The 20,735-nt window shown below is 38.3% G+C and overlaps 1 protein-coding gene across 1 annotated transcript; it reads right to left on the bottom strand.

The window, feature by feature from the left end:
• Positions 1-12,540: 12,540 nt before the first annotated feature.
• Positions 12,541-20,355, bottom strand: LOC102700814 (DNA repair protein RAD16). Its single transcript, XM_040526444.1, has 15 exons — positions 20,236-20,355; positions 18,993-20,155; positions 17,834-17,956; positions 17,688-17,761; positions 17,309-17,369; positions 17,064-17,210; positions 16,899-16,984; positions 16,403-16,472; positions 16,131-16,256; positions 15,796-16,023; positions 13,747-13,851; positions 13,507-13,659; positions 13,302-13,390; positions 13,099-13,179; positions 12,541-13,004 (listed from the first exon to the last, which is right to left on the bottom strand). The coding sequence occupies exons 1-15, from the start codon at positions 20,258-20,260 to the stop codon at positions 12,932-12,934; spliced, it is 2,604 nt and encodes an 867-aa protein (XP_040382378.1). The 5' UTR covers positions 20,261-20,355; the 3' UTR covers positions 12,541-12,931.
• Positions 20,356-20,735: the final 380 nt, after the last annotated feature.

The following is a 20,735-nucleotide window of genomic DNA, read 5'->3' as shown; positions in this document are numbered from 1 at the left end:
ATAGATGGTGATTTTTCTTTCTTAAAAAAGTAACTAATGTGAGTTGCCCCCAACCAACTTTAAGGCTTGGGTTGAGATAGCTGAACTTGATGATCTGATATTTTTTATTCGCTATGTAAGGGTAAAAACGATGAACTCTTAAAAACTTGAAAATTTGTAATATTTTATTTGCACAAAACATGTTATTTAAAACCTTGAAAACCTACAAATAAAAAGATACAAAATTTAGAATCAGAAAAGAATAGAAACTTTTTTTAGAACATATGATAACACAAACGCTCACAACATACGCACACTCCCCCTTAAGAACGCATGCACGCAAACCCTATGCCTATGAGCTAATACGAAGCCAGGTCGGCAGGGTACGACGTCTATCACTGAAAGAACAAAGCCGTTAGAATACTGAAATATTCGTTCCTTTAAGTGCTACTAGGATCCTTGTAACCACTAGGTTATATACCCTTTCACGAAAAGAACAGAAACCTAATACTCGTAGGTGTGCACGCGCGTATGAAGAGAGTGTCAAACCGTCAACAAAATTTCTTCAAATTCACTTCATAGATTGACGAACAAAACGTGCACATCACAGCTGGGAAAAAAAATCTCCCAGTTCCAGTGAACACATGAAGCACAGAGAAGAGAAGGGGGGCAAGCAGGAGGGAACAGAACGGAAGGAACAGTACACTGCTCTTTGAGCCAGCCATTTGCCCATTTGCACACCTGTGCTTAGCAGAGCTGAACCCTGAATGATCCTCTCATTCTTGGCAGCAGGCGAAACGGCCGAACTCACACTCAGTACTTTTTCACCTCCTGTCCTGTTGCAGAACGGAGGGAAATCCGGAAATGGCAAATTTTTCGGCTGCGTTTCTTTCGTGGATAAAAGGTTAACTAGAAAAGATTATCTATTTTTAGCTATAAACGACGAGATTAGCGACTACAAAACTGAAAATCTATATTCGAAAGGTGAGATAATAATTTTCTATAAAATAATATTTTTATAAAAATATAATATTTAATAGTTCAGGAAGTGTGTCCGTAAAAGTTCTAGCAATAGAATTCTTTGTATTTCCTTCGTTCCATGTGTTCAGTCCAGCCCGGACGGGGATTCAGTGACGTTCCATCGTGATATTCTCGGTGACATTCTGTCACTGACATGCGGGCTCCGCGTGGGTCCAGGCACATGCAGGGTCCATATGTTAGTGACAGAATATCACCGAGAATGTCTCGAAACAATGTCACTTAATCTGAATCCATCCAGCCCAGTCACGGGTTGAGGCAGGAGTAGGGCACAGCAGAGTTGGCCAAAATGAAGCTGATGCAGTGTACAAACACCTTCAAATTATGTCACAGGGAAATAGATTTGGGGCCGAATATTAAGCTCAACAGTAAGCAGTATCATCATGGATCTCCAAACCAAATACTCATATTTCTTAGCCTATATACTAGGCCTGAACAATATGGCCCTGTCTGATTCTTACGATATTTTGAGACTTTCTGGATTATTTAATTATATGATAGTTACTAAAGTGTTTAGATGAATGAAATAATTATTATAAAGTTAAATTACTTTATAAATGTATTGCAAGGAACTTTTATATTGAGTTTTTCTTTGAAGAAACAGACCTTTCATGAGCTTAATTAGGTGGTGTATCAGCAATAAACAAAATCTAGGATAAGAAAAAGAACGTGGCCCATGCTATATAAAAACACATCGTTCTGAATATGTTTCATGCCAAGCTTTTAAAACTTTGGGTATTGATATCTCTTTTATATTTAGACCATGCGTATTAAAATTTGCCTCGAAAATAATTTTCACAATATTACAATTTGAGTCATTTTACGATCCTTAAAAAGTACCTTAAGATAAAAAAAACTTAGTATAAAGTTTGGTACCTTGAGATGCTAAATTTTTACATAAAAAATGTTGTAAGTTTTAGGACGCCAAGTACATTTGGCTTCAAAATTTAGATAGTACTAGTACTCCATATAAATATAAATTTATGTGTAGATCATTTGTCCGCACGGTGGTTTTGCAGTGTGATTGATGATTGCCTTGGAGAGAGAGAAGAGCCGAGCAACATGGGAACTGGCATCACTCACAATTGAATGCCAATTATCAACTTGCAACGACTGATGCCGGGGGAGTCATTTAGAGACTGCAGATGCAGTGTATGTAGGGCATGCCTTTTACTGCCCCCAGCTGATTAGAGTGCAAATTAAGTGATGTTTTGGACAGAGATAAAAGTCACCAGGATGTTTTTTCTTTTAAAAAAATTAATTAGTAGTATAAAACCTATAGGAAATATGGCAAAATTTTAGTGTATTGAAACTATTTTTTGAAAAGACAAGCCTAATTATGCCAATTTTGAAAGTTGAATGGAATAGTTTAAACAAAAACTGATGACAAAAAATTCAAACATGTTTGCTGCCCACATTTTAAAGTACTATCATTAAACTTGTGATGAAAGGAGTACTACCGCTTATGGATTGATGAATGTAATGCTAGTAGCACTTCATGTAATTATATGGTTGGCCACTTAGCCAGTTCATTTTTTGCTACTCCATTCAAAGGGCACGTTTTATCCGATGTTAATACCCGATTAATCTCAAGTAAAACGAGAAATATAATACAACTAAGGTTACGTACTTAATTTCTAAATAAATTTATCATCCTTATTAATTTCGAGAAAATGTTAATACGTCTTATATCATACAATAAAATATTCAATTCATACATGGTTCAAACCCTTTTGATCCATAATTATGCAATTTTACACTACCTCCGTCTCTAAATGTTTAACGTCGTTGACTTTTTTATGTATGTTTGACTATTCGTCTTATTAAAAAAATTTACATAATTATTAGTTATTTTTATATCATTTAATTTATTGATAAATATATTATTATGTATTTATATAGCTTTATATGTTTTATAAATTTTTTTAATAAGATGAATAGTCAAACGTATATAAAAAAATCAACGGTGTCAAATATTTAGGGTTGAAGGGAGTAAATAGCAAACATGAAGACCCCGGTATAAGAAAACGATATGGATAACCTCAAACAATGTTCTAAAACTGAATTTTTGTACACACATATGGTTTTTCATGGGAGTGATGCGGCAAAAAAGAACTATTTCTACTTCTAGGCCCCCGAGAAAAATGTCATCTTGTGGGCAGGTTTTTGGTGTAATTTGTCATGACATGCCAACTGTGGGCCTGGTTGTGTATATGACCTGTCAGGTTCCTTACTGTTGGCCCTATTTGGCCTTGCAACTATTGCTTGCGTACTGCACGTGCTAGAGGCCATAGGCCCACAGCCCACGGGATGCTAAATATTTTTTTATGGATTTACTTCATGAGTAAAAAATTCTCCCATTATATATATATATATATATACTCTACAAAATATATGTGACATGTATATTGTCAGCGTGAATACGAAGTTGTATATTTTATGAAGGATAGTTTTGCAGGGCAGTTGTAATTTGATGGATGCATTTCTTGTTTCCATCATACAAACCATCTTTTGTTACAATTCGGCCTCCTCTAATTAATGCAGGCATCTGAATGAACACTTATTAAAAACAATAACCATTTTTTTTGTCTTTCTATATACATATTATCAGTTTTATATTATAAGACATTTTGGCAAAATCTCTAGAAAAAATATAGCAACATTTTCAACGTAAATTAAATATACTCTCGTTGTATATTCACTGGTATTTTGATAAAGCTAATTAGTGTTATAGATGTTGCTATCTTTTTTATAAATTTAACCAAACTTTAACCAATTTGATTTTAGTAACTGTCAAAATGGTAGAATAAAGGAGTGCTAATTCTGAAACATTGATACTCGACAAATCAATCAGTGCTTAGCAGGTACCTAACCTTAGCCATCTCTAAGTAATTAAATTAATCTTGTAACACCATTTAATCACTTCTACTCCCTCCATCCCAAAATAAACCAATCTTTTAGTTTTTACATACAATGTTTGACTCTACGTCTTATTCAAAACAAGTTATGATTAACTTTTTGTTTTTATTAGATGATAAATCATAAATAGTACTTTACGTGTGACTATTTTTTTTAATTTCTTAAAAAAATTTAAATAAAATGGGTGGTCAAAAGTTGAACAACCAAAAGATTGTCTTATTACCACTTGCATTATAGTAGTATTGGAGATGCCCTAGCTAGATTGGTGGGAATAAACTGTGGATGTCATGGTCATACACCAATCCTACAAATTAAACTCCATCCAGTGGCAGCATCTGCTCTGGTGTCTGGAGTATCTGGACCAATCCAGCCAGAAGCCCAGAACCAGCTATGTACCACACACTCCAGTTCAGTTTGGATCATCCATATATAGGTTTCCCTTTCTGCTTTATTATTATTTTTCCTTTGCTGAACACGGTAGAGAAGCCAAAGGAGACGTAAGCACTTTTCAGGAAAGTGCACTACGTAGATTAATTAATCCCCGGTTTAATAATTCTTATTATTTTCGTGAATGAAATGTTTCTCTAAGGCCGCGTTCGATAGGGACATACATAAGTTAACTAACCTGGCATGGAAAACGTAGTAATAGATTAGTATATGATTAATTATTTATTAATTATTAAAAAATATAAAATAGATTAATATGATTTTTTAAAACAACTTTCATATAGAAAATTTTTTAAAAAATACACCGTTTAGCAGTTCGGGAAGCGTGCGCGTGGAAAACGAGAGAGATAAGTTAACTTATCACCCCATTCGAACGCGGCCTAAATGTATGAACAATTATGATTTTGTATTAAAATATATAACAAATAAATGAATATTGACTTTTATTAAAAGCATCTTTATGACTCATCTATATGAGTTTTATTTACCATTCTTGATAAGTATCCTAAGTTACCAAAAAATTTTAGTGTAAAATTCTGGTATCTTAAGATATATTATATCTCAAGGAAATAATTGTTTACACTGAAAAATATGGTACCCTAATGTACTTTACCATTCCTGAGATGTATATTTAAGTTACCAAAAATTTTAATGTAAAACTCAGGTGCTTTAAGGTATATTATTTCTCAATGTACTAATTTTTTTACATCGAATAACATGGTGTCTCTCAAGGTATTTTTTTAAGAATGTAAAAAAAGCTCCATCTATATAAATTGGTGGTAATATTTACAAACTAAATATTTTTAAAGTTATTACAGGTAAAGTTTTAAATATTTTAAAGCACCCTTATTTAAAACGATAAGAAGTATGAAAACGAGGGATTAGCAATCATCATGTTGGGGCCGGTAATTAACGAGCTTAATTTGGAAGAAAATGACGTGCTCTAGTCTCCCCGTCACTCATAATTAATTGGCGAGAGATGATGAGATGATGTGATTGATTAATTAATGGGGTGACAGGAGAACGTACGTTATATTACGGGGTATATTTAGGGCTCCAGAACGTAAAATCAGTACTAATCTTGCACGATTGATCGCTCGATTGCTGCGTATCTTCGTTCCATCGTGGCTACCGGGCTCCTGGGAATGGAAATGTTTAGTGCAAAATTGTCGAACAAAATGATCCTAAAGGATTCTACAATCATGGGACACGACCTTTTCGTAAAACTCGGACTCTGTTTTATCGCTTATAGAACAATGTATCGTCAATAAGTCAAAAACATTTCAAACAATTACACCACTGTCTAAAACTAGCAGAAACATTTTCCTCTCATACGTGAAGCATAAAAAATATATTGGTTGAAACATTAAAATCCATAAAAAATATACATTTCAAACAAATGTAACACCGGTCTAGTATGAGCTCGAACATTTTTCTATCACGTGACACATCGACGTATTGGTTGGAAATCGAAAAAAAAAAAATCACAGAATGTAAATATCTACATCTAGCTTCTTCCTCCTCTCCAGTGGCCAGCACCCCATTCTTTTCGCTTTTGCTTATGTTTATAAGTTAAAATTTAAATTTTTAACTTTTAAAACTGGAGTTGATTTTAATTTTTGACACCAAATTAAACATTTTAAGGCCGTAGTTGGAATCTTTTTCGTGAATTGCTAGTTGGAAATAGATATCCAACACCACTCTCGAGAGAATCTAATTTCTCTTTTGATTTTATTTCAAACATTCGTGTACGTTAAGTACAAAAGCAGGCGACTTTACTTAGATTTTGTTCGATATTGTAGCTATTGGATTTTGCAGGTGTCCTTTTTTCGATGTCAGGACCAGTAATTTGTTGTCACTAATAATGACATGCATAAGCAAAGATATCGTGGTGTCAACCATGCAGGCAGTTTGGCACCAGTGATGAATGTGTTGGGGGTTCATCTACTGCATCCCAATCTTTTTCTGTTAGTCGTGGGAATCCAAAATTTGACCGAGTTACGTTGGTAATTTTTTAAAATCTGGATGTTGACTAGCTTACGAGACTCATACGAGAGGAAAACAAGTTCTAAGACAACTGAAGCACACGAGGTGTGTATTGCACATGGAAAAACCATGTCATATTTTTAGAAAGAGATGTAGAATTGTAGGGCTGGTAGTGGGTATTTGTTATTACCTATACCCATATCCATACCAACACTATTTGGATAGGGTACAGATAAATGATAATTATGCATTTGAATTTTTTGTGTTATCTGTTTTACTCACTTTATCCATACTTATTTATCATGTATAAATTTAGATCTAAAATTTTTGAACTCGCCTTCATATTATAAAAATATTAAATTTGATTGAAAATCTACAAATTTGGAGGGATAATTTATTACGTTGAAGAACAAAATTCTACAAATTTTCGTTCATTTCTATATGTGGAGCCCATGTATATTATTTTCTTACTCGTTGGATTAACTATACCTATCTAGGTTGAGTAGTTTAGACCATTTTGAAAGTTTAAGTGGGTGAGAGTCTAAGTCTTAGTGCTTCAACCATAGTATCATTGGGTTAACCCTTTTACATATGTGGGTCCGCTGTAGAGCAGACTAATATAGATTTTGGAGACAGAGTGTTACATATTATGCGTAAAATACAATTATATATATATATATATATATAATAGTAGAGATATATGAAAACATATATGAAGAGGCTAAGGTTGTGATATGAAGGCATAAGGCGGGCCTATCAATCGGCTTATAAGATTTAGGTGGTTGTTAAAGAGAACATCGTATTTTTAGCCAAGCATGTTGGAAGATCGTCTCCGGTATTATAAAGAATGTCAAGACCGCTAGAAGTTTGGCGCAATACAACGTGCACCAATATCAGCTATGAATCCTGTTATCAAACCTTGTTCGTTTAGGGGATAGGGAATAGACATAATCAGCCAAATTAGTTTACCATCAAGCAACATACACAAATTTATATTAGCTCCAACTTATTATTTCACCGTGGGTGGAAGCTATTCGATTGAGAAATGTCACTTCCCAGGATGCGATCAGCTTCCTAAAAGAACATATAGTTTACCGATTTGGAATACCTCAGACGATCACAATCAATCGAGGATCTATCTTTGTGTCCGATCAGTTCCAGCAGTTCGTGACCAGTATGGATATTAAGTTACTGAATTCGTCACCTTAGTATGCTCAAGCTCATGAATAAATAGAGATATCGAACAAAAATTTGATCAAGCAGAAGGTAGCCGATCAGCTGGGGCCCGGTCCCGATCGACACCTCCAAGTATAGATGACCATAAGGCCCGCCCGACCTATATTGACGTCAAAAATTGACCCGATGACATATCACAGATGAAGGACTGAGAGTCGCTTCTTAGAATGCTTCAGTGAAGTACATAAATTCTTAGAATGCTTCAGTGAAGTACATAAATTCTTAGAATGCTCCAGTGAAGGACATAAATTCTTAGATGTGTGGGTGTGCCAGTCAGTTTGATCCTACAACTAACAAGATAAACAGTGAAACAAGCTGATCGGCTATCGAGCTGATAAGTAACTGAAAATTCAGCCGATCGGACGTTGATGTAGCAGCACTTAGCCGTAGGCTGAACAATCGGATTGTTGAAAGCTTGGATCAGCTAGAAACCCAATACATGTATACTTGAATAGTTAAATAAACAATGAATCTTTTGTTATGATCGACTAAAACTAACTTGCATGTAATACTCATAAGTTGATGCAACATAAATAACTACCAATCTAAATAAATCAAGCCGATTAGTGTAAATACAATGTAGTAAAACAATCGGTTACTCTGTTGATGTAAATATAATGAACATGTAGATCGACAAACATCATCGGCTATAAACGACTAACAGTAGAATAATATTTATAAAATATATAGCACTAGCTTACTAGGAATAAGATCCGCCTAGCAATGTCAGGCGAGATACTAAACAAATCTAGATCGCTATCAAGCCGATGAGCCAATGACTAATGACTTATCGGCTGGTACTACGATAAAACAATGAGCAATATATATCAATATGATATAAACTATTTGATAAACGTAATCTAATAGATCGGATTGAACCGCGACAATACGAGATTGAATATGTCAAATAGCAAATATCAGTTCGACATAAATTACTCAAAGTGGTCGACCAGATCAACTCAAGATACAAAAGTTAACTAAGCTAAAACTGATACGGTAACTAGCAACTGTACAAGTAGATCAGAAGATCAGACCAAACCGAGACAGTTCTGATCTAGCCGATACGATCACCGTGGCCGACGAAACGTAAGACTTACCTCTCCGCCGAAGATCAAGACGATGCAGCCCCGCATCAGGTGCCAAGTTCTGCCGGTGATAAACCTTGGTGAGGAGGGTGGCGATGCGCCGAGAGTAATTGATCTATATTATATGGATATAGATGATTTACAATAACTTTGGGTATACATATTTATATCCATGGGCGGATACGAGTCCATATCGGACACAACACATGATTTCTAATAGATAAAAGGAAATAACAAACTCTATCTCTAATTACTATTGAATACAACATAAGTTTCCTAATAGATAAAAGAAATAACAAGTCCCGATCGGACTCTAACTCTCATAAAGATAAAGAAAAAAATACTAAACTAACTCTAACTAATAGATAAAATTACGCCGCCATGCCTTAGTCTTCATGATTTCTTCTTGAATTCGGAATCTTCCGGATAAAATTTTTATCTGCTGATTGCGTCTTTCCTTAACCAAATCCACTAAGAAATTTTACCAAATTTTGGTGTTAACAGCACGGCCGGGCTCGTGCCTACTCTCGTTAGGCCGGCACAACCCAATAACCACACCGAGCAGTGCCGTGTCGGCCCACGGGCTACACCGACCGCCCATGCACGACCCAATAAGTCTCGAGCCATGTCGGGCCAACCCAAAAGCACGAATAAGTCTATATTTCCTCCCTCACCTCTCTGGGCTACGCAAATAAGTCTATTTTTCCTTCATCTTCTTTGGGTTGTGTCTTTTATGGCTAAAATAAGCCTATTTTACATACATATTATTTTAGGCTAAGCTTTATATAGCTAAATTAAGTCTATTTTAGGTTCTTTAATTTTTTTCATCTACCAGGCCAGCCCACGTGCCAAGGCATCGACCTAGATACGGTCCAACAGTCGGGCTGGGCCGACATGGGCCTGATCCCCGTCGTGCCTGTCTCAGGCCGTCGGGCGTCGAGCCTTATGGTCATCTATGCCTCCAACGCGGGCAAAATCTCTCTCTAGGAAAAGGAATATCGATTTTAGAGGGCGCGTCACATCGGCATCAAGCTGCTTTGCCCATGCACGTACGCTCGCCGCGTCAGAGCAGCCAGCTAGTATTGGCGTATTGGCGCGTGGAGATATCGCTTTGCCCCAAAGCAAGCAAGCACGCAGCCGCGCGAGAGCGATTGGTTGGGAGTAATGCTCCAAAGAATTTGATAAACCCACCCCTAAATGCCATCAGGTATAAATGCCATTGATCGTACTGGCTCTGTCTATGCTTACATGTGCGATTTACTTTAATCACGTGAGTCAGACTGGCGTCCAGTGAGTGCGTCCTTGACGGGGCCCGTCCCTGTCGCGGTCTGATTGATATTAATTAGTGCTCTCTCTCTCCTCTTAATAATATTTATAGGTTAGAATAAAATTTAGTCAAACTTCTAAAATTTTGACAACTAATTATTTTATTAAAGTAAATTTATAAATTAAATAAGTTTATTATATCATGATAATACCTTTTTTTGCTTTAAACAAGTGTTTAAGAAAATTGATAATCAAAACCTTATAAATTTAACAAATATTATCATAAATAAAAAATATTTTTGACCGGAGAGAGTAATTTATTAGGATGTGTTGGTTATCAGTCAAGATGAGATAAAACATGATCATTCATATTTTAGGATACGATGATCCAATTTTACGTTTGGTTGGATGGATAGGATGTTTGATTGGGTGGACGAGGGTGGATGATATTGACTTATTGAAATACTAATAAATAATAATATAAATTAATAATCATAGATCTTATTGGAAGTAGTACAAATTAACACCAAAATATATCTATTATCCCTAATTAATACTAATTTAATTTTTTAATAACTAATAAATGCCAACATATGTTATCACTTAGTAAAGGTGGATGAAATTATCTAGCCAATTTGCCTGGATGTACTCATCCAATATTTTTATGAAATATTTCCTTTCCTGGTTGTCTTATAAGCAAACACATAAAAAATTGGATGACCATATCCCATCTAAAGATATTCACCCAACCAAACACACCATTATTCTCTACTACTTACGGCCCCCCTCTCCCTCATGCGCTCTCTGTCTTTGAGAAATCTGAAATATACCAATCTCTCCTCTCTAAGAGCATGTCCAACAACTTATCTATCTCATACTCTATTTATATAAATAGAGGATATACGGTGAAGAAAATCTGGTTCAACCATTCTTCTAACCTATCCTCCATTTTTACCCATCATCCATATGGGGATGGAGAGAGACTCCAAATTTAGAGTTTCTCCCTCCTTACTCTAGATGAGGATGTAAGACTATTTCTAAAGTAAGTAGTATATGCTTAAAAGAAAATGGGTAGTTGATGTATATTAATAAACTATAGCTAGGCGTGATACGGATGATGTAATATGGATGATCTGCTGAAATTAGGGGGCGAAATCAGGTTGAGTACGGTCAGATCATGATATTCTTATATCCTAACCCATGTTTTCTTTTGAATTCAGAACCAGGTATGGGTAGTGCCAGATAATATATCACTTGTCCCGTGTCCTAACCCATATTTTTTCTCTGAATCAAATTTAAAAATAAGTATTTATTTGTACCTCTACTCCACACACACACACACATATATATATACATATAATCTAGGAAGGTAATTAGAATTTGAAATAATACTTTAAGGAAAATATACAATCCTACTTTGAGCTCATAAAATGGTGATTAACTATTTTTTTGTCATGTTTGTACGTGACTCATAATAAATTTTATTACATATTTGATAATATGTGATATATGGGCGGATATAGCTCTTCATATATCTTAACCCATATTTTTTTAGCGAATTCGGGTTCAAACTTGGATAATATCGGATATCTTTTTTTCTTTCCCATATTCTTCCCATGAGCCTCGGGTTGGACGGACGGACAAGAATACCTATCCCATTTTCACTCATAGCTGAAGCACAAACAGATATAGAATAGGAATCTTTTTTAGATGATCAATCAAATAAAAATATGGATGACCAAATTTGCACATGTTGTTAAGCATGGTCTAAGAAAACTAAAAACTAACCTCTTCTCCCAGCATCACGTTAGAATGAAAAACAAAATAAATACAATTTTTGTTTTCTAGTTTATTTATCTATTGGGTCAATTCCCAATGATAACATAAAATAATTAATACTTTATACTTAATGTCCTTGAACTATATATTGGGCTCAATCCCAACAAGCACATAAAACATTCAATACTATAACTCAATATACCGTTACAAAACATAATTCAATGTACCGTTACAGAACACGAGTAATTACCATGTAGGACATGTAATAATAGGGTAGGGTAGGAGTATTAACAACAAGCATGCATCATGCTTAACAAAAGGTAGCTCTCTCAACTGCTGAACAGGTTTATACGGATTTAACCATATGATTAACACGGTACTTACATTTATGACCAATCACGTCATCTTTGGGACCAATCACTTCATCTATGGTGATTTCATCGATCTCAAAACATGTTAGTCAAATATTAAGAGGTTCTTATGGAGTATGGGCTTGTATGTACTCTAGGCTTATACGCTGGCGTTATGTCATTCAGTCTTAGATTTATTTATTTATGTTTATAGGGTGGTCTAATATGCGTTTGCATGATGTTTCAAAAACAAAGAAACTATTTAACTCCAGGCTAGACGTAATGGGCAGTACGTTTTCCTGTCGTGCGTGCGGGAAAGGCGGACTATTGTTTTTCCGTCCAAGCGATCTGTTCCAGGCTTTGCAGCTCCAGCAACTACTCTAGTAGGCATTTGCGTAGTTAGCAGCTGACGATTTACCCTTCTGCATGAGACATGACGTTCCACGATTAGATTAGGCCTGGACGCTTTGGGTACCTAAACTACCTCGACTTGGTGCGAGTAACCTCGGCTTTGCTCCAAGACAGATCCTGAGATGTGCCCATCAGATATTTACACTGATATAAAGGTAGGAGCTATGGCAAATTGGCAATGCCCTCGAGGCTGGAGTGAAGCAACCAAGCAAGTTGCCAGGGATCGCAGCCCAAGAGACCTATAGAAACGCAAGAACAATTGGACCAGACAGTCACCTGACAGCAATTTTCCTACAAAAATTCGACAAGGATGCCCGGGTTCACCACTTGGCCAGCCATGCGACCACTCGAGCACCTTACAACTGGCGCGCTGTCATGGTCATGGCTCCTAGATGTCAGTCCACTAGAATCCTACGCTCCACCCATTGGGGAGGATCAATTCTGGAACAAGAACTTGAGATCAGCCTCTGTAAGCTTGGACATAGCCTCCGGCGAATCGCCAACGGTGCTGCAAAGAGGACGGGGGGGACGGTATCAGGAGACATCCACCAGAAGACGGTTATCAGACAAGCACTGGAGTAAGGTGGAAAAGAGATTGTTACCCTTCAAACACCAGCCGCTTCTTCTCTTGCAATTGCAGGATGCGCTCTTCAACGGTGTCCTTGATCACAAACCTTGTGCTTCTGCATAACGAAGTTAAAATGTAGGCAATGTCAGACAAAAAGTTGGTCAGGTTCGGGAGAGGGGGGCCATCTACGTCATATGAGCATAGCAAGGTAAGGCAAGTGTCACACTGCTATTGAACCTGATTGGCTTGAACTGCCCAATTCTGTGGATTCGATCCTGCGCTTGATTCTCAACTGCAGGATTCCACCAAGGGTCCATCAAGAAAACCTACACAGCATGTAATCTTATCAGCAGTATACAACAGTTTTATTACTTGTTTTTAATGGTCAGGAAGTTCAGGACTGGTTGCTGTACATTAAAGAGGGATGTTGCACTAAGCTTACATGAGATGCTACAGTGAGGTTGAGAGCTACTCCTCCAGCTTTCAAGCTCATCAGAAAAATCCTGCAGTCTGGATCATTGGTGAAGGTATCTATAGCCTTCCCCTTCTCAGCAATGTTCATTTTCCCATTAAGTTGCACACACTTGATACCAGACTGTCAAAACATCTTGCACTATTACAATTGTCTAAAAATAGGGCTGATAAACCTAATAGCACCAATATATGTTTCCCAGTGCATTACCTTCTGTAGGGAGAATTCAATCAAATCCAAGAATGATGTGAATTGGCTGAACACAATCCCTTTGGCGGAACCATCATGCTCAACCATGTTTCTTATTTCTTCTCTCTGTATAACGCAAAGAAAGTTATGGATGACAAAAAAAAAAAGAACAGGTATTAAATTACTTCTAAATAGGTTCGCTCTTGAGGCAATACACAAAAGCTGTTCCAGTACAGCATTATGGTCTTATGGAGCTTTTGAGCTTTAGTGGTGCATGATCTAGGAAGTTGAAAAAGGGTTTGTAACCTTCAATGACCAGTCTCTACTTGCAAAAGTCTACCCACGAGGTTAACGAAAGTAGTGTATCATTAACATCACTATGTAACTCAATCATCAAAATATGCAGCCAAAAATGTTATAAAAGTGACCAGTAACAGGATCCACCAAAAAACCCCTGCTATAGTTCCTAACCCAAATGCAATGTTTTAGTTCAAAAGGAATGCGTTCCCAGTGAATAGAGAAGGTTGGGCATGGTTTGTTGGTAAGCAGCTTATCCTGGCAGAAGTAGGTCGGAGGTTTGAGCACCTGAAGATGCCCTTTTTTGAATATTCTTTTCTTTTTTTACATAAAAATTAAATTTAATTGAAAGATCACTGGAAATTCTAGTGGGTTTGGAAACTTTTGAAAACAATATATCAAGAAAAAAAAGTCTAGATCACCCCCTGAGGTTTGGCACCCTGGCTAATGCACCCCCTGAGCTTTAAAACCGTCTAAAAAACAAAAACCTAAACTTTACAAAACCGTTTAGAAAAACACATGGCCTGTTTTGGGGGCGGTTTAATTTATCCATGGGTGGTTTTTTGGGGTGGTTTTGTTCAGACGGCTATCGGGTGAGAGGGCGCCCACAAAAATCCTCCATTTGTCAGCCCTCACTAGTGCATAGCTACATAAACTAAACACAAGTCGTGACACAAAAGTGAAAAGAATAGTTCACAAGATGGAAACATAAAAGCAGACAAGAAAAAAAGCCTGAAAATTATGAAGCAACCTAAAATTGAAAACTACTAGAAGAGCCCCTTCCCCTCTTTCTTTAATTTTTAACTCTTACTAGCATAAAAGATACATGATCTTGAAATTGACAACTCTTCTTTAACCAAAATATAGAAAAATGATGATCCCGGTCCTAATAGTGAAAGGCAAGGAAAAAAACCAAACAAAATATCCACAAACACATCACTTCTGTAATTTTTAACGGAGATGAATAAAACACATGCATACTACAGATTTATGGCAGTGGCATGGAACCAAGCACTAAACGAAATTCGTAAAGAACTAATCCCAATACAAAAACTATGACCAAGTTCACCATGTATGTTCTACAACGCATGTTTTGGAAAATTCTTAAGCTACTGCCAACATAATTAAAACTAAGAAAGAGGTGTTTTCACAGTACTCAGAAAGGTCGGCATAGAGTGTGAGATGGAGGGGATTTTTTTGGCTGAGCAAAACCGCCCCAGAACCGCCCAGGGGGTTTTTTAAACGGTTTTGTAAAGTTTAGGGTGTTGTTCAGACGGTTTTAAAGCTCACGGGATGGATAACCAGGGTGCCAAACCTTAGGGGGTGATCTAGACTTTTTCCATATATCAATCCCCAGTATCAACATAAAAACTGTTAAATCACAAAATTATGATATGGATATTGGACAAGCTAAGTGAAAGTGATTTTTTTGGCACTACAATGGTCAATAGGTATATAATTTCCTGGCTAATAGGTGAATTGAAGATTTTATATATATTTCCATGAGCTCTAAGTTTAAACATACGCATATAAGCCTTGTACCATGAGACTTCACTTAACTACCTAGTTCCCTCAATTGATTTACTCTAATAAGCATAAGAATCATGTAAATCCCACGTGGCTACTTTCCATTTGAACTTCATGTGTTGCATGCTTTCCCTAGGTGACTTCCAGAAAATCCTTTTAGCAGAATATATTTTCAATTTTCGGTTTCTTCCTTTAGACACACATAGAAAGCACAGTAACTTATGTTGACTAAGTTGTGCAACTTACCAAGGCATCGATTTTTGTGCTTGTCTTGAAAGCTGCAAGGTTTTGTAGTCTGCCTAATATTCCTGAGCGTTTGCCACCCTTCACATTTGCAGTGACCTTATCTCCAGAATTGTGTGTTGTTAAGTCCACGGTGAGGGGTATTGAACAAGATGGGCATGAAACATTCCCCAAAGTTGCAGCGTAGTCTATCAAACAATTCTTGCAGAATACATGTTCACAAGAGGTAACCTTAACAAGAAATTTAACACATGAAAATCAGATTGTAATAAATGTCAAAGAAAGCACATAGGCTTTGTTTGTTTTTTTATATTGGTTTGGAGTGGCAATCTACTAACCACAGCATCTTCTGCCAAATCATGGCATATACCACACTGGCTTTTCATGTTCTCATTTCCTTCACTTTTACCTCTGTCACCATCTGCTGTCTTAGAAAATGCCACGAGATATGGATGATCAACAGCCTACCAATTGATAGGAAAAGCATATGTTACTTCTGGAAGAACTATAATTGTAATTAAGAGGAAATCAATGCTATGTCATGCATGTGACAAATTCTGAGAACCAAAAAAAATTGGGAACCAACAATTGTTCTTATCAAAGATCCCACCTGTCTCAACCTTGTTAGTAGGTCAAAGATATGAGCATAGTTGTTCATCAGCGTACCAGCAACAACATATCTGGAGAAAACAGTATATGCATAAAAAGCCTTAAATGCTATAACTGTCAAATTTGAAAGGAGTGTTTGGTACCGAACAAATGCAATCCATTGTAGATAACAAAAGTACTTGCTACATTACAAATTGTCTGAGTGAAACTAACATTGGAATTTCTTTATAGCATATCATATCATTATGAAAACATTGGTGGTACTGGTGCAAATTAAATCCAGAATTAATAATTAATAGGTGAAATGCAAACTATAACAACAGTTCTTTTCACTAATGATTCCAAATATTTTTGAGCTGTTAGGAGGTAGTAGAAACTAGAAAGTGTTTGTTGCTAAAAACAAATGGGTTATCCAGCGCTTGCAGCACCATATCACATAGCAAACACACAAGGTATAATGAACAGTTTCTATGCATAAGTAGGAAAGAACAACTCACGAATCAAATTGTGTGCGACTCTGAGTATATAAAGCTTCATAGAATTCCATTTCATTTCTATCAAAAGAGTCCCGCCTCAAGGACACCTATCATGAAAAATTGAATTGAAAAACAGGCATTGCAGATTTTTCATGTATATACATGTTTAAAGATATGCAAACTCACTATCTTTGGCGGGAGGGCAAGATCCGCAGCTCTTCCTTTTTTCGTGCGCCTTAACACTATGCCCTTCAGAACCTTTTCCTTTAGAAGAATCATGGCTCTTCGGCCCTCATCACTTGCTGATCCAAATTGTATTGGTGTTGATATATTCTATTAGAGATATGCATTCTGTCAGAAAGCCAATTGCATTAACCAAACAAAAGGAAAAGAAATGGACTATGGTGGCATAACAAAAAACCTTAACTGACCTTGTTCCACCAGCAAAAGTGCCTGACAGATGAGTGACCGCATTCACATTGTTTCTTCAATCTGTAAGAGGTTTGAGGTAGGGTCAGGTCCTCAATCCAAATGAAAAACCAAAAAACCAATGAGATTCACTGGATCAGTAGCAATTCATAACATCCACCGTGCAACCACAAGAGTGCAATACAAGCTTTGCTTTTACACTCCTATTAATATTAATTGGCTGTTGAAAGTTGCAACCTATTCTCAAATATGCTATCTTAAGATGAAAACCAGCTATTCTTGTAGTGTAACACAATCTTTTCCCAGGTTGTATTGCATTGCATCAAGCAGAAACTAATATGACTGCAGGAAAGAACTATGTCGGTAGTATTGTTGTCTTACAGGGTATCTAGTATCTCACAGTTGCATTCCTTGCAGAAATAGTTTGAGTAGGGGAAGATTTGCAAGAAACGGACCTGAGAAAACAAAGGTCAGCACACATAAGTATAAAGAAAATAGGTAAGGTATTTCAATTGTTTGTTGCAGACCAGCGAGTAGAGTTCTCCAACACGATTCTGCAAAGGTGTACCACTCAGAGCCCACTTGTATTCTGATTCTAATGCAAAAACAGCCCTGGCAGTATTGCAGCGTCTGTCTTTTATGAAGTGTGCCTAGAGGATATGATGGAAAGATCGAATCGTTAGGAAAAAAAAGGATAACCCATAAAAGATAAAGATTATCATCTAAAAAAATTAATATGCTAAGTCATCAAGAAAATATATAAACTAGTTTTAAATATTCAAATATCGCATTAAAACATGAATAACTAAAAGCATTAAACTAATACTCCCTTCGTTTCATAATGTAAGATGTTTGACTTTTTTGCTTACAATGTTTGACCATTCGTTTTATTCAAAAAATTATGAAAATATTATTTATTTTTCTTGTGACTTACTTTATTATCAAAAGAACTTTAAGCACGACTTGTCATTTTTTATATTTGTACTAAATTTTTGAATAGGACGAATGGTCAAACGTTGTAACAAACGGAGGTAGTAGCAATCTAGAAAAAAAAAATATCAGTTTGATGTAACTTACATCTCTCTGATTACCAATGCATGCCGCCAAGTGAAAAACAATGCTTAAAAGATTGTTGGCAAAGCTTTCTTGAGGTTAATAAGAAGCTACCGCACCACTGTCAAGTATTATTGCATCTTGTACCAGAGAAAAGTCCTTATTATATCATAAGGTCAAAACTAAAAGAACTTGTAGTTTATAATCTAAGTAGTAGAATGTGAATTTAACATTGTAGGGACAAGTTATAACACCTTTTTTGTAACATATAATGCTAACTTTGCCGGACTAACAGGGCAGCTATTTCAAATTAGATAGTATATAAGCCTAACCTAATTGTCACATGCCCAACTAATCAATAATCTTTATACAGTAAATTAAAGATAAAACTCTTCATCACAGGGTTCCCGTGATCTGAGTTTATGTTAATTTGGATCATAGAAACTGGGATCCAGGGTTACACCCCTAGCTCAGACAAGTAACTCTTATACAGTGAGTACAAGAGTCAAGAGGACTAATACGCCTTGTTTTTCATTCATAATGGGGCTGCTAAATATCAACAAAGGTTGTCTGAGAATGTAGAACTACATGAACTTATATATGGCAGAAAAAGGTTTCTGGACAAAGAATCACCTCATCCAAAATAATACGCTCCCAACGCACTGAGTGCAGAGGTGACTGACCCCTTGATTGGCTCCCCGACCCACCATCACATTCTACAAAATCTTCACCATCACTACCATTTTTCTTCTTCTGTGCGCTACTCTTCCATGTCCCCTTTTCGTTATCCCATTTCTTGCTCTCCTGTTTGGCCTGATTCTCGGTTCTTTGAGCATCAGGGCCACAGTAATACCTCAAATGCACCTTCAGCTTGTCGGGGTAAAACAATTTATCACAGTACTCGCACCGGACCTTGGCTGGCATGATGTGCTTTCGGTAGTCTGCCTCGATGGTGGAGTAGGTGGTGATCACGAAGTCGTATTCGTTGAAATCACGCTTCTGAGCCGCTCGCCGGCCTCCATGGTACAGCAGCACACGCACGCTGTCTTTGGCCGTGTGTCGGTCAATCTCCTGCGCCCACTGTATGACGGCCACCACGGGGCAGACGACTAGCGTGCATCCCACCCACCGCTTCGACTGGCCCAGCCGCAGAGATGACGAGGAGGCATGTTGGTGGGGCGGAGGCGGGGTAGGGGGCCTGAGGCGGCGCGCGGTGAGGACAAGCGAGATACCCTGGATGGTCTTCCCCATCCCCATCTCGTCGGCGAGGATGCCGCCGCGCGAGACGGAGGCCTCCTGCGCGAGCGCCCAGGCGAGCCACTCCTTCTGGAAGCGCAGCAACGGGAGCAGCACCTCCGGGGCCGGCTCCGCCGCGGGCATCGCCGCCACGGCTGGCTCCGAGGGCTCCCGCTTGTCCGCCATAGCCTCCCACTCGTCGAGCCACTTCTCGTTGGCCTCCTCCCACACCTCCCACGGCAGGGGGGGCTTCCCGTCGTCACCGGCCACCTTCTTCTTACCCCTACCCCTCCTCGCTCGCCGCCGGATCAGCCGCCGCGGGTACCGCGGCGGCGGAGGCGGCGGGGCCACCGCAGGAGCAGCTGCCGCGGCCGCTGGCACCGCGCCATCCCCATCGGACGCGTAGTCGTCGTCGTCGTAGTCCGCCGCCTCTTCCTCCTCCGTGCCGGCCAGGAAGTCGGAGTCGGCCGAGTCATCGGAGGGGACACCCCCCACCACCTCGTCGTCCTCCTCCTCCTCGTCCTCGTTGCGGGGGCGGCGCCGGCCGCGGCTGGTGGAGCCTGCGATGGAGGGTTAGGGTTCCGGAGATCAATCAATAGAGATGGGGAGCGGTGGGGGGAAGGGCTCCGGGATCGCTTACCGGAGGAGGCGTTGCGGCGAGGCATGTCGTCTCGAGGCGGCCGAGGCGGCGGCGGCGCGAAGGGGAGGAAAACAAAGTGGGCGGTTGGGTGTTTTGGGAAACGGAAGGGGTTTTCGGGGAGGGGAGGGAATGGGGAGAGGGAGATGGATTAGTTTGTGATGATCTGATTTATTTATAATAGTAGTGGGGAATCGCTCGAGGGTGTGGGTGGGGGATCGATTGGGACGAAGAAATGGCGGGAACTTGCAGGGGGAAGGGAAGGAAGCGTGCTCCGGAAGGAGCCGCGCCGCCGGAGAGCGCACCGCATGGGCCCGCCTCAGGCCTGAGGGCCCGACCGCCTAGGGGCCCACCCGGGTGGGATCCAGTCAAATTATATTTATATACTCATGCAGTTTAATTTTTGCAGCTAATTTTCCTTAAAAAATAATACTCACTCCGTTTCATAATATAAAAAGTTTTAGTTATACTTAGATTCATCTATTAACCAATGTATATTGTTT

Source organism: Oryza brachyantha, chromosome 7 (genome assembly GCF_000231095.2).
Source record: "Oryza brachyantha chromosome 7, ObraRS2, whole genome shotgun sequence".
NCBI lineage: Eukaryota > Viridiplantae > Streptophyta > Magnoliopsida > Poales > Poaceae > Oryza > Oryza brachyantha.
The sequence above is the reverse complement of the archived record's forward strand: the minus strand, read 5'-3'. Positions and strand labels throughout refer to the sequence as shown.